The sequence below is a fragment of the Crocodylus porosus genome, unplaced genomic scaffold, assembly GCF_001723895.1.
Source record: "Crocodylus porosus isolate Cpor-Errol unplaced genomic scaffold, CroPor_comp1, whole genome shotgun sequence".
NCBI lineage: Eukaryota > Metazoa > Chordata > Crocodylia > Crocodylidae > Crocodylus > Crocodylus porosus.
Genome location: NW_017728906.1, coordinates 186,429,167 through 186,443,069, shown reverse-complemented (window position 1 = coordinate 186,443,069; position 13,903 = coordinate 186,429,167). Strand labels below are relative to the sequence as shown.

Here is a 13,903-nt window from a genome sequence, read left to right as displayed (position 1 = left end):
CCGGGTCCTCCTTCCTCCCCTTTTTGAAGATGGGAACCACATTGGCCCTCTTCCAGTCCTCCGGTACCTCACCAGAGCACCATGAGTGCTCATAAAGCCATACCAGGGGTCCTGCAATGACCTCAGTTAATTCCCTCAGTACTCTGGGGTGGAGATCATCCGGACCAACTGATTTGAATACATCCAGTCCTTCCAGAAGCTGCCTAACTAGTTCCTCACTAACCCTTGGCCTAGGTGCGCCTCCCTTGGAATCTCAGGGGGGCCCAGAGGGGAGGTGGCTGTACCAGTCTCTGCTTAGGAAAATGGAGGCAAAGAAATCGTTAAATATGTTGGCTTTGTCATCTGGTATGATGACCACATTTCCTAAGGTGTCCTGCAGGGGCCCCACGTTACCCAGAACCTTCTTTTTGCCCCCTATTTATTTAAAAAAGGACTTCTTGTTGTCCTTAATCCAGGAAGCTAGTCCCAGTTCCATCTCTGCCTTGGCCTTCCTGACTGCCCCCTGCATCCCTGAGCAACTGCAGTATAGTCCTCCCTGGTGATGGCCCCTACCTTCCATTGGGTGTACGCCTCCCTTTTAGTTAGGAGACAGTCCTGGATGCTTTTGGTGAGCCGTGGGGGGCTTATGTGCCATCCTTCTGCCTTTGATCTGTGTTGGGATTACCTCCCTTTGGGCTTAGAAGATCATTTCCTTAAGAAGCGACCACTCTCCTTGGACACCTGGCTCCCCTCCCCTCCCCTCCCCTCCAGGACCTCAGTGCTTCCCCGACTGTTCTTAGCTCATTGAAGTCTGCCCTCCTGAAATCTAGGGCTGCTGCCTTGCTGTAGGCCTTTGCCACCTTGCCCTGGCTGGTGAATTCCAGCAGGCGATGATCACTTTTGCCCAGGTGGTCGAGCACCTGCAGCCCCCTCACCAGGTCGTCGCCCATGGCCAGCACCAGGTCCAACAAGGCATCTCCCCTGGTGGGGCTGTGCACCTCCTGGGTTAGATGGAGGTCCTGCATTCTGGCTAGGAACTTACATGAGTGGTCAGACCTGGCTGACTGCTCTTCCCAGCAGATGTCTGGAAAGTTCAGGTCACCCATGACCACCACATCCTTTGACTTCACTACCCCTGTAAGCTGACTTAAGAATTCCTGGTCTAGCTCTTCCCCTTGGTTGGGAGGTCTGCAGTAGACCCCCACCATTAAGTCTTTCCCCTTGACTGCCTTGTATTCTAACCCAAAGCACTTCAGAGTGCCCCTCCTCTGATTCTTTGCTAATTGACAAGGATGTATATTCCTCCTTAATATAGAGTGCCATGCCCCCACCCTTCCTTCCTATCCTGTCTCTCCTGTACAGCCTATAACTGTTGACATTCACCACCCAGTCATGCGTTGGGTCCCACCACGTTTCAGTGATCCCCACTATGTCCGGGTTGGTGTCAGCTAACAAGAGGGTAAGTTCCTCCTGCTTGTTTCCTGTATTATGAGCATTTGTGTAGAGGCATTTGAGGCCTTCTGAGGATGTGTGCACTGGCCCCCCTAATCACAGCATTGCCCTGGCCCCTGTTACTTACCTGTGTATATGTTCTGCTCATCGGTCTAAGCTGGGCTGTACTTGTGGGTGTTGCTTGGTCTGGCAGTCAGGGAGGGAAGGAGCCCTTCTGGTCGGTCTTGGGCTGCCCCAGGGGAGAGGGAGCAGGGGGGTGTCCCTGCATGTCCCGCACTCCTCTGTAGGGTTCCCGCATATCCCCCTGGCTGTTAAGCCTAGGTGCTCAGGTGTGGGAGAATCCTCGAGGCCACCCAGATGGCAGGGAGGACATGGCGGGGTCAGGCAGCACCCCTTGACCCCTGCGCCCCCAGGCCGTGGCTGGACTGGGCAGGCTACACGAGCGCCCACTCCTGCTGGCCCACTGGGTGATAAAAAGTTCGTGATCCAGCCACACATTCAAAAAGGTTGGATACCCTTGATGTAGAGTATCATGATTCTGAAGGTCACTTTGTCTTGAAAGAATAAGTATGATTTATTTATTCTAGCCCTTGTGGAAGGTATTAAAGTAATACCCATGGAGAGTTAAGTCCCATTTGTTCATTTATTTGTAGGCCTTTGGAACTGCATTGCAGATTTACTCATACCATTATATCAAGGGCCTGGTCACAGAATATATTTCCACTGGTGTAATTTTCATTGATTTTGTACACTGATATAAATTACAGCAGAGACTAGTGTGGACAGACATACAGTTTACTCCAACGTAACAGACAATAGGCTGCTCTTACTACACTTCATCAGTAAGTTACAACAGAGCTGATAACAGCATAAAGCAATGGCACCCAGCCTTCTAGCCCCACAGACCAGATGAGTGGAATGGGGTCAGTTCGTGGGTTGGATACTACATGGGATAAGTGTATGGGGTCAATCCATGGGTGAGAGCCAGTGTGCCAGCCCAGCTCTGCATGCCTGCATCCAACCATGTGCTGGCTGGGCCACATTATCCAGCCCACAGGGCTCCCCAGGGGTCCAGGAATTTGGCAGCACGGCAGCAGCAATTAACTGCCACCACTCCCTCACTGCCAAATTTCCCAACCCTTGAGGAGCCCCGATGGGCAGGATACCGTGGCTCTATGGGTCAGATTTGGGCCACAGGACAGAGGTTGAGCACCTATGGCATAAAGTAAACAGCTGCCCTGGAATAACCCACCTAGTTGGGCTTTAGATGGCAGGGTAGATTTGCACCTTGTCGACAAAACGGAGTAGATTATGTATAACACAAGCTTTCATGAGCTGAGCATCTGATGAAGTGAGCTTTAGCTCATGAAAGTTTGTGCTATTTCTCTGTTTTTCTCTCTCTCTTATATATGTGATCCATCCTTCACAGATTAAGATGACCACATCTGGGGTGCAGGGGAGAGAGAAAAGAAGCGGGGAAGAAACAGGGTTGGAGAAAAAAGGGAAAAGGAGAAAAGAGAGAGAGGAAAGAGAAAGGACAGGGATGGAGGCTAGGTTGTATGGGTACACAGGTGATTTATAAGCCTGATCTTTGCCTTGAACAGTGTGCTATATACAGAGATGCACACATATATGTAGTTTCCTTATACTAGTAAGGTACGAATCTACCCTGCCTTCTACTTGACTTCAGACTAACTACAGGTTTCCCTCGCTCTATGTGAGTTCTATGTGAACGAATTCACTCTTTTGCAATGACCCTTTTTATACCATAAGATAGTTATATGCAAGGTAAATTCACTCTTATGCAATCAGTCAGCTGCTTTGTGTGGTGCATTATGGGAGTGACGCACACCAAAATATAGTCTTCTGTGTGGATCTGTATTCCTTGCTCATTGTCACCTACACGTATTTTTGTAGTTGCCATCCTCATTATGATAGTGCCCTGTGCTTGTGTGTACTGTGTGCTGTTGGTGAGTACCAAAATTGTCTTTTAAAAGTGGTAAAAATGGGTCTGGGGGTCTGTACAGTCAAGGTTTTGGAAGGTATCCCTATTTGTTACATTATAAAGTTGGTTTCCTTTATGCGAATTAGAGTTATACGCCGTTTTCCAGGAACGCGTGTAGCGTAAAGTGAGGGAAACCTGTACGTCTCTTGGCCTCTAGATGCCACTGCAAGATAAAGAACAACTTTATGATGTAAGAATGTGGGCTACAGTACACAGATGATATAACTCACAATGAAAACACAATAATATGTGGATTAGAAATTATGTTTGGGCACTATGTTATCTTTAGCATAGCGTTTTTGTCTTCCAGAACTGGCTGTTGTTTCTGTTGCATGAGCTGCGTCATCTGCAATTCCATACCTCAACCTCCATTTATATATATCTGTGAACTCCCACAGGTTCAGTATCTATAGATATTCCAACCCTAGGTGCATCAAAATTCAGTCTTCAGTTTGTATAATTTCTATGAACCATAAAATCTCTGCAGTGAGGATGCTACTTTTAATTGTGAGGTTCAGGTTTTACACAGCCTCTTTATTCCCAGGAACTACTTTTATGGTGAATGGAGCAATGAGTTATGAAAGCAACATTTTTATCATTTAATAATACATCCCTGAAAGTAAGAAACAGCCCCTGTCCTGAAGGCACCAGTCAGTGACTATAACAGATTCCTTTGAGCAAGCAATGACAAAAGAACTGTTGCATCATATGCTGTGTCTGCTGGTGCCACAAACATGCCTTAAGTCATGGAAATTTGCACGTTTGACAGCACCTGAAGCTGCCTAAATAATAGAAAAGTTTTGCTTTGCCAGCAGACTGCCCCGCCTTGGGAAATCTGAAAGGCATGTGTATATATATATATATATATATATACAGTAAGCCACTCTCAGTACTGGCTTCAATTATATAGATTAGATTCTGGACCCCAGAACCCACAGTAAAAAGACTAAGCAAGTAGAAACTTCCATCTGAAATTTTCACATGTGATGCTCTCTGCTCCACTTCAGTAGCGGTTACCATTCAGAGAGAGCTGAAAAAAGTTCCTTGAGAGGTCATGGGCCCTTAATTTTAGCAAACAGATCTCATGATTTCAAGGATAAACTATAGTGATAGGAAGAATAGGCTGTAAATAATCATTGGAATCCATATAGGTCAGTACAGGCTGTTCTGGCTTTATGGTTAAAATGAGAAAAATACCAAAAGCTCAGATGTGTGCATAAGCACATATGTCTTAAGCAATTATCCAAGATACTAGCCCAAAAAGTGGTTGCCTAGCAGAGTCAATAGCTAACTCAGTGATTCTCAACATTTTTTACACTCAAGGAACCCCTAAGATAATATCAGCTATTAGTTTTTACTCATTTTTTGACTGTGGAAAAATAATAGAGTTTTTATGTTGTTTAAAAAAACCTCAGAAAGATCACAACAGATCAGGTTAACACTGTGGATTCTTACTGGAAATTTCTGCATTGATTTTGTGAATTATGTTTGCACATCTAACAGTCGTAACATTTTGTGATACTCCATGGTAACCTGGTTGAGAATCACTGATCTAACTTTGGACAAATAGCAGCTTTTTAATCTTTGTCCTGAAAAAAAGGCTAAAGGTGAAGTTATAGGTTACACTTAGACCATGTTAAGGGTACTTAAATCTGAAGCATCTGTATGTTAGAGCTCATTAATGTGCACAAAGTGCCCTCTGAGCATCTCAAAGTTATGCCACTTCAGACAAGGCTGAAGTCTGGGATGTGCTACTTAGTGCATGTTAGAGGAAAAGCCTTGTTATTTGTTACACTAAGCTGCTCAAATGTTGATCAATGTTAGTGCTGGCTCAAGTTTGGAGCAGTCACACATTCAGGTCAGCTGGGGCCTGGAGGACTGAAAAGTAAGAATCTCCCCCACTGGCCCCCAAGACTCCAGCAGGTCTGCCCTGCCTCTTGGGGATACCCCGCCCCTCATCCCTTTGCTTGTGGCTGTCTATTCTATCTGTCCTGGGGAGCAGACCGGGAAGGGTCAACCTGCCTGCCGAACTCTTGCTGCTATCCCTGAGCTCCTGCTCTTCTCTTCTCTGAGCCCAGCCCAGCCCAGCCTGAGCACAGCACTTAACATCCCACAAGTTTAGCATGGTGTAAGTGTAACGTAACTTCACTCAATTATGCATATGCCATGCACTGGTTAAACAGGCCTTTTATCCAAAATCACATTCTTTTTGCAGTTTCTGACCTCTCTTCTTCTTTTAATAACAAATTTGCAACATTTTCTAGAAAAAAGTCCTTGTTTTGATTCTTATTTCTTAAGAGATTAAATGATAAAGCCTTCTGTCCCCCAAACATTTTATCTACTTTCAATGCTATAGCTCCTTTTAATTTTTCCATATCAGCTCTAGCCCTTTGTATTCATTTTCTGCAGCCTTGAACTACTCTAATCTTCTCAGTATTTGCTTAATAGCCTCTTTAAATCAGGGCATGAGTTGTTATCCCTTTACCATATAAGTGGTTTGTTAGCCCCTAACCAATATTTTGGCATTATGTATGCAAATATTTGAAAGGCTGATTCCATATGTCTTAAACAATTATCCAAGATACTAGCCCAAAAAGTGGTTGCCTAGCACCACTGTTTAACCAGTGCATGGCATATGCATAACTGGGTGAAGTTACGTTACATTTACACCATGCTAAACTTGTGGGATGTTAAGTGTTGTGCTCAGTTGCACATTAAGGGTTAATATCTGTTCTTGCCCGCACAGCTCTAACTTGCCACTAGAGGGCTGTGAAAAGGGGCATAGCTAGAAGCCAGGGCAGCTGAGCTCTACCCCTGCTCTGGCTAGGGGTTTTGCATGCTGGAATGCTGGAGCATTGAAATTTTCTCATTTTATTTCCATGAAGGAGTTTGAAGTTAGGGCCTTGTTACATATTAATTAATAGGCAGCTCCATTCCATTGGGAATTCATTCTTCTTTATTTCCATAGCATACTTTTGCAAAAGAGAAATAGCCCAAACTTTCAAATCTGTGTTCTTTTGATAGGTACCTAAAGAGAAGTAACCAGGGATTCAGAAGGATTGACCCCTCAAAGAAAACTTTAAAACTTTAAAGACAAATGAAGTGCTTTTGCTGTCTTCAACATGAAATAAATAGGAAAACTAAATGTGATATGAATCTTACCTTTTCACAAAAGACTCTAGGTCCATATACAGGCACCTGAATAAGTAACATGATGTTTAGTAGTTACTAGTAGCTGCTGCCTTATCTGCATGTTTCCTATTTATTCAATTTATTTATCTAGGTGCTGAAAGACTGACTTGGAAGCCTGGTCATAGATTCTCAGGGGCAGAGTACATTAGTTAAACTAAGCATCTAATAGGACATAGGTGGAAAGCTGGTACTAAGTCAGTTCAGGATAACTCTGCGTTAGCAACCACAGGACTCCTTCAGCCCTCATCTAAGCTCCACTGTCATCCAGGATAAAGGTGAACTGACAGCTAAAAACATATGCCTTAACCCCTGGAGGGACCCAAAAGATATGCATGGTGAGAGTTCACCTAATATACAATTTATGTGGAGGTCAGAATGCACAGCAGCCACTAGCTCAAAACCATGGCCAGACAAAGAAAAGTGACCCCGTCATCCTTTCATGTAGTAGCTTAGTAGTTAGGGCTATCAGAGCAAATGTGAGAGACCTGGGTTCCTCTTCAGCCTGAAGCCTCAAACCCACTTCAACACAACCTAAGAGAATCCTTAACCAACAAGTTATTGAATAGTTTAGTTAAAAAAACCTCCAGCCCTCCTGTTGAAACTGTATCACTGGACATTCAAAACTGTGTGTTCCAGGGACAGAAGAAAGCAAACGAAAGGGAGTTTGCTTTAATAGCCCAGTGATAAGGAAATTCTCCTGGGAGATGGGGAACCTAGATTCTGATCCCTACTCCAAAGATTATTTCTTTTGTTTTTATTTACTGACTGTCTAATATAAAATGAATAGCAGTATTCTTATATTCTGTAACTTGGTGCTCAAGGCACTCTTCTAGGAGGTGAAAGGAAGTGAGTTCAGATCCCCTCAGGCCAAGGAGAGCCTAGAACCCACAGTCTCTTATTTCCTGAGTGAGTCCTCTAACCTATGGATGGAGGTGCCTATGCATCCGTAAATCAGATGTATGAGTCCAGAGAAGGGTGGGTATTTCAGACGTACTCTTACACTCAGTTGGCCAGCTCTGTAGGTAGCTCCCTGATCAGTACCTGAGTTCTCTGGATCACCCTTTGGAAGATCCAGTTTTCAGCATTAATTGTAGAGAGAGTGCTAGCACCTTACCTTGTTTCTTTGAATCCACCTCTTGCAGTCAGAAACCTCATGTTTTTAGGAGACGCCTGAGGAGCCAATCTAGATTTTGCCCTGGGCATGAGATCCACAGAGATATATAAGCACCCAGCTTCTCCATATCAGTGGCATGAAGAGATTTAAATATGTTTTTGGCATCAAACATACTTCTGAGGATCCCATTCTTAAGTTTTGTATTCTATTCAATTACTAGCATTAAGTAGCTACAGATGACCACTCCTGTATTATTCTGTTCTGTGATTACCTCATAGTTCGATTATTCTTTGAGTATAGAATTTTCCAGAGTTCCCTTCTAACATGCAATATTTATATTTTAGGAAATACTGGAAACACATTCAAGATTGAACCTGTTTTAGGCATCATAACAGTATTGAAGGAGCCAGACTTGACCACCATGGGACAGTTTGTTTTATCTGTCAAAGTAACTGACCAGGGATCCCCACCACTATCTGCAACAGCAATTGTTCGCATTTCTGTGACCATGTCAGATAATTCCCACCCAAAGTTTATGCATAAGGAATACCAAGCAGAAATTAATGAAAATGTTGATATTGGAACGTCAGTCATCCTGATCTCCGCCATCAGTCAGTCTACATTGGTATATGAGGTCAAGGATGGGAATGTGGATGGAAGCTTTACTATAAACCCATACTCTGGAGTCATCACCAGTCAAAAGGCACTTGATTATGAACGCATATCCTCTTACCAGCTCATTGTACAAGCAACCAACATGGCAGGTATGGCATCAAATGCCACTGTGAACATTCAAATTGTGGATGAAAATGACAATCCACCAGTTTTTCTCTTCTCCCAGTACTCTGGCAGCATAAGTGAGGCTGCTCCTGTAAACAGCATAGTCCGGAGCTCAGGTAACAGCCCACTGGTGATACGAGCCACTGATGCTGACAGTAATCAGAATGCTTTGCTCGTCTATCAGATTGTCGAATCCACTGCTAAGAAGTATTTTATTGTAGATTCCAGCACTGGTGCAATCAGAACAATTGCAAATTTAGACCATGAAACAATAGCTCACTTCCACTTCCATGTGCATGTTAGGGACAGTGGAAATCCACAGCTCACAGCAGAGAGTCCTGTCGAAGTAACCGTTGAAGTAACTGATGTCAATGACAACCCACCTGTCTTCAGTCAGGCTCTATTTGAGACAGTTTTGCTGCTGCCCACTTATGTTGGAGTAGAGATTCTTAAAGTCCAGGCTACTGACCCAGATTCAGGGGTTCCACCTGAACTGACATACAGTCTCATCGAAGGCAACATGGACCATTTTTTGATTGATTCAAGTACAGGGGTAATCACCATAAAAAACAATAGCCTTTCCAAAGACCATTATATGGTGGTAGTGAAAGTGTCTGATGGGAAATTTTACAGCACTGCTATGGTGACCATAATGGTAAAAGAAGCCATGGATAGTGGGCTCCATTTTACCCAAAGCTTTTATTCCACATCTATCTCAGAGAACAGCACTAATATCACAAAGATAGCAGTTGTCAATGCTATTGGGAACCATCTCAATGAGCCCTTGAAGTACAGTATATTAAACCCAGGGAATAAATTCAAGATTAAATCCACCTCAGGAGTCATCCAAACAACGGGCATCCCTTTTGACCGAGAAGAGCAAGAGCTGTATGAGCTGGTAGTAGAGGCAAGTCGTGAGCTGGATCATCTACGTGTGGCAAGGGTGGTTGTCAGAGTTAACATTGAGGACATAAATGACAATGCTCCAGTATTTGTAGGGCTGCCTTACTATGCTGCTGTACAAGTTGATGCTGAGCCTGGTACTCTGATATATCGAGTCACAGCCATTGATAAAGATAAGGGTGCAAATGGTGAAGTGTCATATCTTATAAAGGAAGACTATGGACATTTTGAAATTGATAGACAAACTGGTAGTGTCACTTTAAAGGAAGCTTTCAACTCTGACTTATCTAATATAGAGTACTTGGTTATCATCCTTGCAAAAGATGGTGGCAATCCATCATTGTCTGCTTCGGTAGAACTGCCTATTACTATAGTTAACAAAGCAATGCCTGTGTTTGACAAGCCTTTCTATACAGCATCAGTAAATGAAGACATAGAGATGCATACCCCAATTCTGAGCATAAATGCTACCAGTCCAGAAGGCCAAGGTATCATTTACATCATTGTTGATGGAGACCCCTACAATCAGTTTAACATTGACTTTGATACTGGAGTTCTGAGTGTCATCAGTCCATTAGATTATGAAGAAAATTCTATTTTTAAGCTGACAGTAAGAGCCAGTGATGCCCTAACTGGTGCTCGGGCTGAGGTCACTGTAGACTTAATCATCAATGATGTAAATGATAATCCTCCTGTTTTTTATCACTCAGCCTATAATGCCACCTTATCTGAAGCATCTTTAATTGGGACTCCTGTGTTACAAGTGGTTGCTACTGATGCAGACTCTGAAAATAATAAAATTGTTCAGTATCAGATAGTCCAGGACACTTTTAACAGCACTGATTATTTTCACATTGATAGCAGTAGTGGTCTAATCCTAACAGCCCGTTTGTTGGATCATGAACTAGTTCAGCACTGCAGTTTAAAAGTGAGAGCAACTGATAATGGATTCCCACCTCTGAGCAGTGAAGTTCTTGTTAACATATATGTGACAGATATGAATGACAACGCACCAGTTTTTAACCAGTTAATATATGAATCCTATGTGAGTGAACTGGCACCTCGAGGTCATTTTGTGACTTGTGTCCAAGCTTCTGATGCTGACAGCTCTGATTTTGACAGACTGGAGTACAGTATCTTGTCTGGAAATGATCGAACCAGTTTTATAATGGACAGTAAGAGTGGCATTATAACCCTGTCTAACCATCGGAAACAGAGGATGGAGCCAATGTATAGCTTAAATGTCTCCGTTTCTGATGGATTGTTCACCAGCACAGCTCAGGTGCATATCCAGATCCTTGGAGCTAACCTATATAGCCCTGTGTTTTCACAGAGTGTTTATGTGGCAGAGGTTAGAGAAAATGCTGCCCCTGGTACTAAAGTAATCCATGTAAAAGCAACAGATGGTGATTCCAGTGCATATGGCCAGATAAGCTACTCCATAATAAATGATTTTGCCAAAGATCGATTCTTAATTGATAACAATGGGCAGATCCTAACAACTGAGAAACTAGACCGGGAGAACCCTTTGGAAGGGGACATCAGCATATTCTTAAGGGCTCTGGATGGAGGTGGAAGGACTACTTTTTGCACCGTGAGAGTGATCGTAGTAGATGAGAATGACAATGCTCCCCAGTTTATGACAGTAGAGTACAGAGCAAGTGTCAAATCAGATGTTGGAAAAGGCTATTTGGTCACTCAGGTGCAAGCAGTAGATCCAGATGATGGGGCAAATTCACGAATTACCTATTCACTGTATAGTGAAGCCTCTGTTTCTGTTGCTGATCTGCTTGAAATTGACCCTGACAATGGATGGATGGTTACCAAAGGTAACTTTAACCAGTTGAAAAGCACAGTTCTGTCTTTCTTTGTCAAAGCAGTTGATGGCGGCATTCCTGTAAAGCATTCTCTTATTCCTGTTTATATCCATGTTTTACCTCCTGAAACTGTTTTACCTTCCTTTTCCCAACCTCAGTATTCCTTTACAATACCAGAAGACACTCTCATAGGCAGCACTATTGATATTTTGCATGCATTGCCAAACCAAGGTGTTGTGTATAGCACAGTTAATGGTGAATTACCTGAAAACAACAAAGAGGGAATTTTCATCATAGAACAAGACACTGGAATCATAAAACTAGATAAGAGACTTGACCATGAGACAAATCCTGCTTTTCACTTTAAAGTTGCAGCCACCGTACATCTAGATAAAGTGGACATTGTAATAACTGTAGATGTGGAAGTTAAAGTGTTGGATGTAAATGACAACAAACCCTCATTTGAAGCTGCTAACTATGAAGCTATAATAATGGAAGGGATGCCAATAGGAACTAAACTTATCCAAGTGAAGGCAGTTGATTCAGACTGGGGTGCAAATGGACAAGTCACATATACCCTTGCTGTAGAATCACAGCTAGACAAGATCCTGGAATCATTCACAATAGATAGCAACAACGGTTGGATCAGCACACTAAAGGACCTCGATCATGAAAAGGACCCCACCTTCAGTTTTGCTGTGGTGGCCTCAGATCTGGGAGAAACTTTGTCCCTCTCATCAACTGTGCTGGTCTCTGTCACTGTGACAGACATAAACGATAACGCACCAGTCTTTGAACATGAGGTGTACAGAGGAACGGTGAAAGAGAGTGATCCTCCTGGAGAAGTTGTGGCAGTTCTCAGCACCTGGGATGAAGACACCTCTGATATCAACCGTCAGGTTAGCTACCATATTACAGGTAAGGAACAACAAGCACGTTTTCTTGCTAAAACATTATGTTACTGAAGAACCAAGAGTTAGTGAAGATTAGTGTGAAAGGTTTGTCAAGATTTGAGGTGTGTCACTGGCTTGCAAGTAGTCCTATTTCCCTTGAATTTATTGTTCTTAATTTGAACAGAATTTTGTAGCCACTAGTAAAGCAGTAGAGAAAAGAGAAGCATGTGTGCTCGTGTGTGTGTGTGCATGCATGCGCACATGCGACTCTCTCCAGGTTTTTTTCTCCCTAATTTCCCAGATTGACACTTCATTCTGTGCTGCATGATAACACAGTATAACGCATCATGATTGATGTGTCAGCTGGGAAGGCTCGCAACATGATGCTTCAGCCAGGGAAAATGAGCACCATTTCTTTATCAGGAGGAAAAACCTCATACTTCTAAATGCGTTTTTAAAAAATTTAAAATAAAGGTGCTTCCCTTCCAGATAGGAAATTTCATTTAAAAATTCATTTCAAAATACCACTATCTATGGAAAAGTGCACAGTAAATTGAAGACAGAATATACCCACACATTCCCCAGTTATTTGGAGCAGCGTATCACAGACTTGGGAAGTGATAATCTTTCTTTTTGCAGCATTTGTTGGCAGCTCTGTGGTTGATAAATACTGCATGGGACAGTTTCTATTACATTGCTAACTTTTTTCAAGTGTCATTTGAACACTGCTTGTTTCATTCATGTTATTTTTATAGTTATCCTTTGTCCCAGAGGAGTGTGTGTGTGTGTGAGAGAGAGAGAGAGAAAGAGCGAGAGAAAGTGAATGCATTTCCATCCCTGTAAGACCAGGTACAGACTTTACACTTTTACCAATATAAGTGATTGGAAACTGGTCTATACCCATAACAGAACAGCAGTTTGACATACATAGACTGGTTTAAAAATGGCAGAACCTGGTCTAAGATTTGCCCTCCCACCAAGCAGAAGGTGAACGTGTATTCTGTTTGCTACCAATTTAACAACGCCACTCACAGAAAACCAGATAACTTAGATCGATTCTGCCTCCAGCTTTTTGAATGTTTATATCTAACCTAAGAGGAATTCCCATTCTCGGATCCCATAGCACCTTTAAATGAATGTGGCAGGGGCCCAACACATTTTTTGTGAGAGACTTTTGACTTAGTCACAAAAAGCTGCAGGTAGAAGGAAGATCAATCCACCTTTTTCATTAATCGTTTTTCGGAGACTCACAATATAGGGTCTTGTCCTTTGTGACACTTACTTCATTAATATGTTTAAGAAACTTGGAGTTCTTGAAATGAAAAATGCTATAGAAGATCCAGTCACTATTGTTTGAGCTCAGATTATTTTAATGCAGTGAGATAATTATCATCTAACAGGTGCCTCTTTGTTGTGAAGTCATAAATCATGTTTTGATACCTAATAGAGGTGAAACACATATCAAGCTGTGTTCACCTCATTCTGGTGCTATTTGACAAAATACTGTATTTACTTAAATACAAGACGAGCCCCCTCCTCCCCGAGAATTGGCATGGGGGAGAAAAAAAACCTTGTCTTATAATCACATATAAGGAAATCTCATTAAATACATTGCCTGTCATTCAACTGCTGCCAACAGCAGCATGTGCTCAGCAATGGAAAGCAACTATGAAGTTGATTAAATGCAGCCCACAGTAAGCATTACTGTAAAGCACATGGCCCACGTTAGACAAAAAGACTGATGGGACCTTTCTCTTTTTTTAAACAA

General features: G+C 42.7%; 1 protein-coding gene across 4 annotated transcripts in view; it reads left to right on the top strand.

Annotated features, from left to right (window-relative positions):
* Positions 1-13,903, top strand: part of FAT3 (FAT atypical cadherin 3) — a 555,551-nt gene that overhangs the window by 430,015 nt on the left and 111,633 nt on the right. For all 4 annotated transcript variants that reach the window (XM_019530348.1, XM_019530346.1, XM_019530345.1 and 1 more), the window contains exon 10: positions 8,087-12,160. In XM_019530348.1, coding sequence (XP_019385893.1) covers positions 8,087-12,160 — 4,074 coding nt within the window. The remainder of the gene's footprint in view (positions 1-8,086; positions 12,161-13,903) is intronic.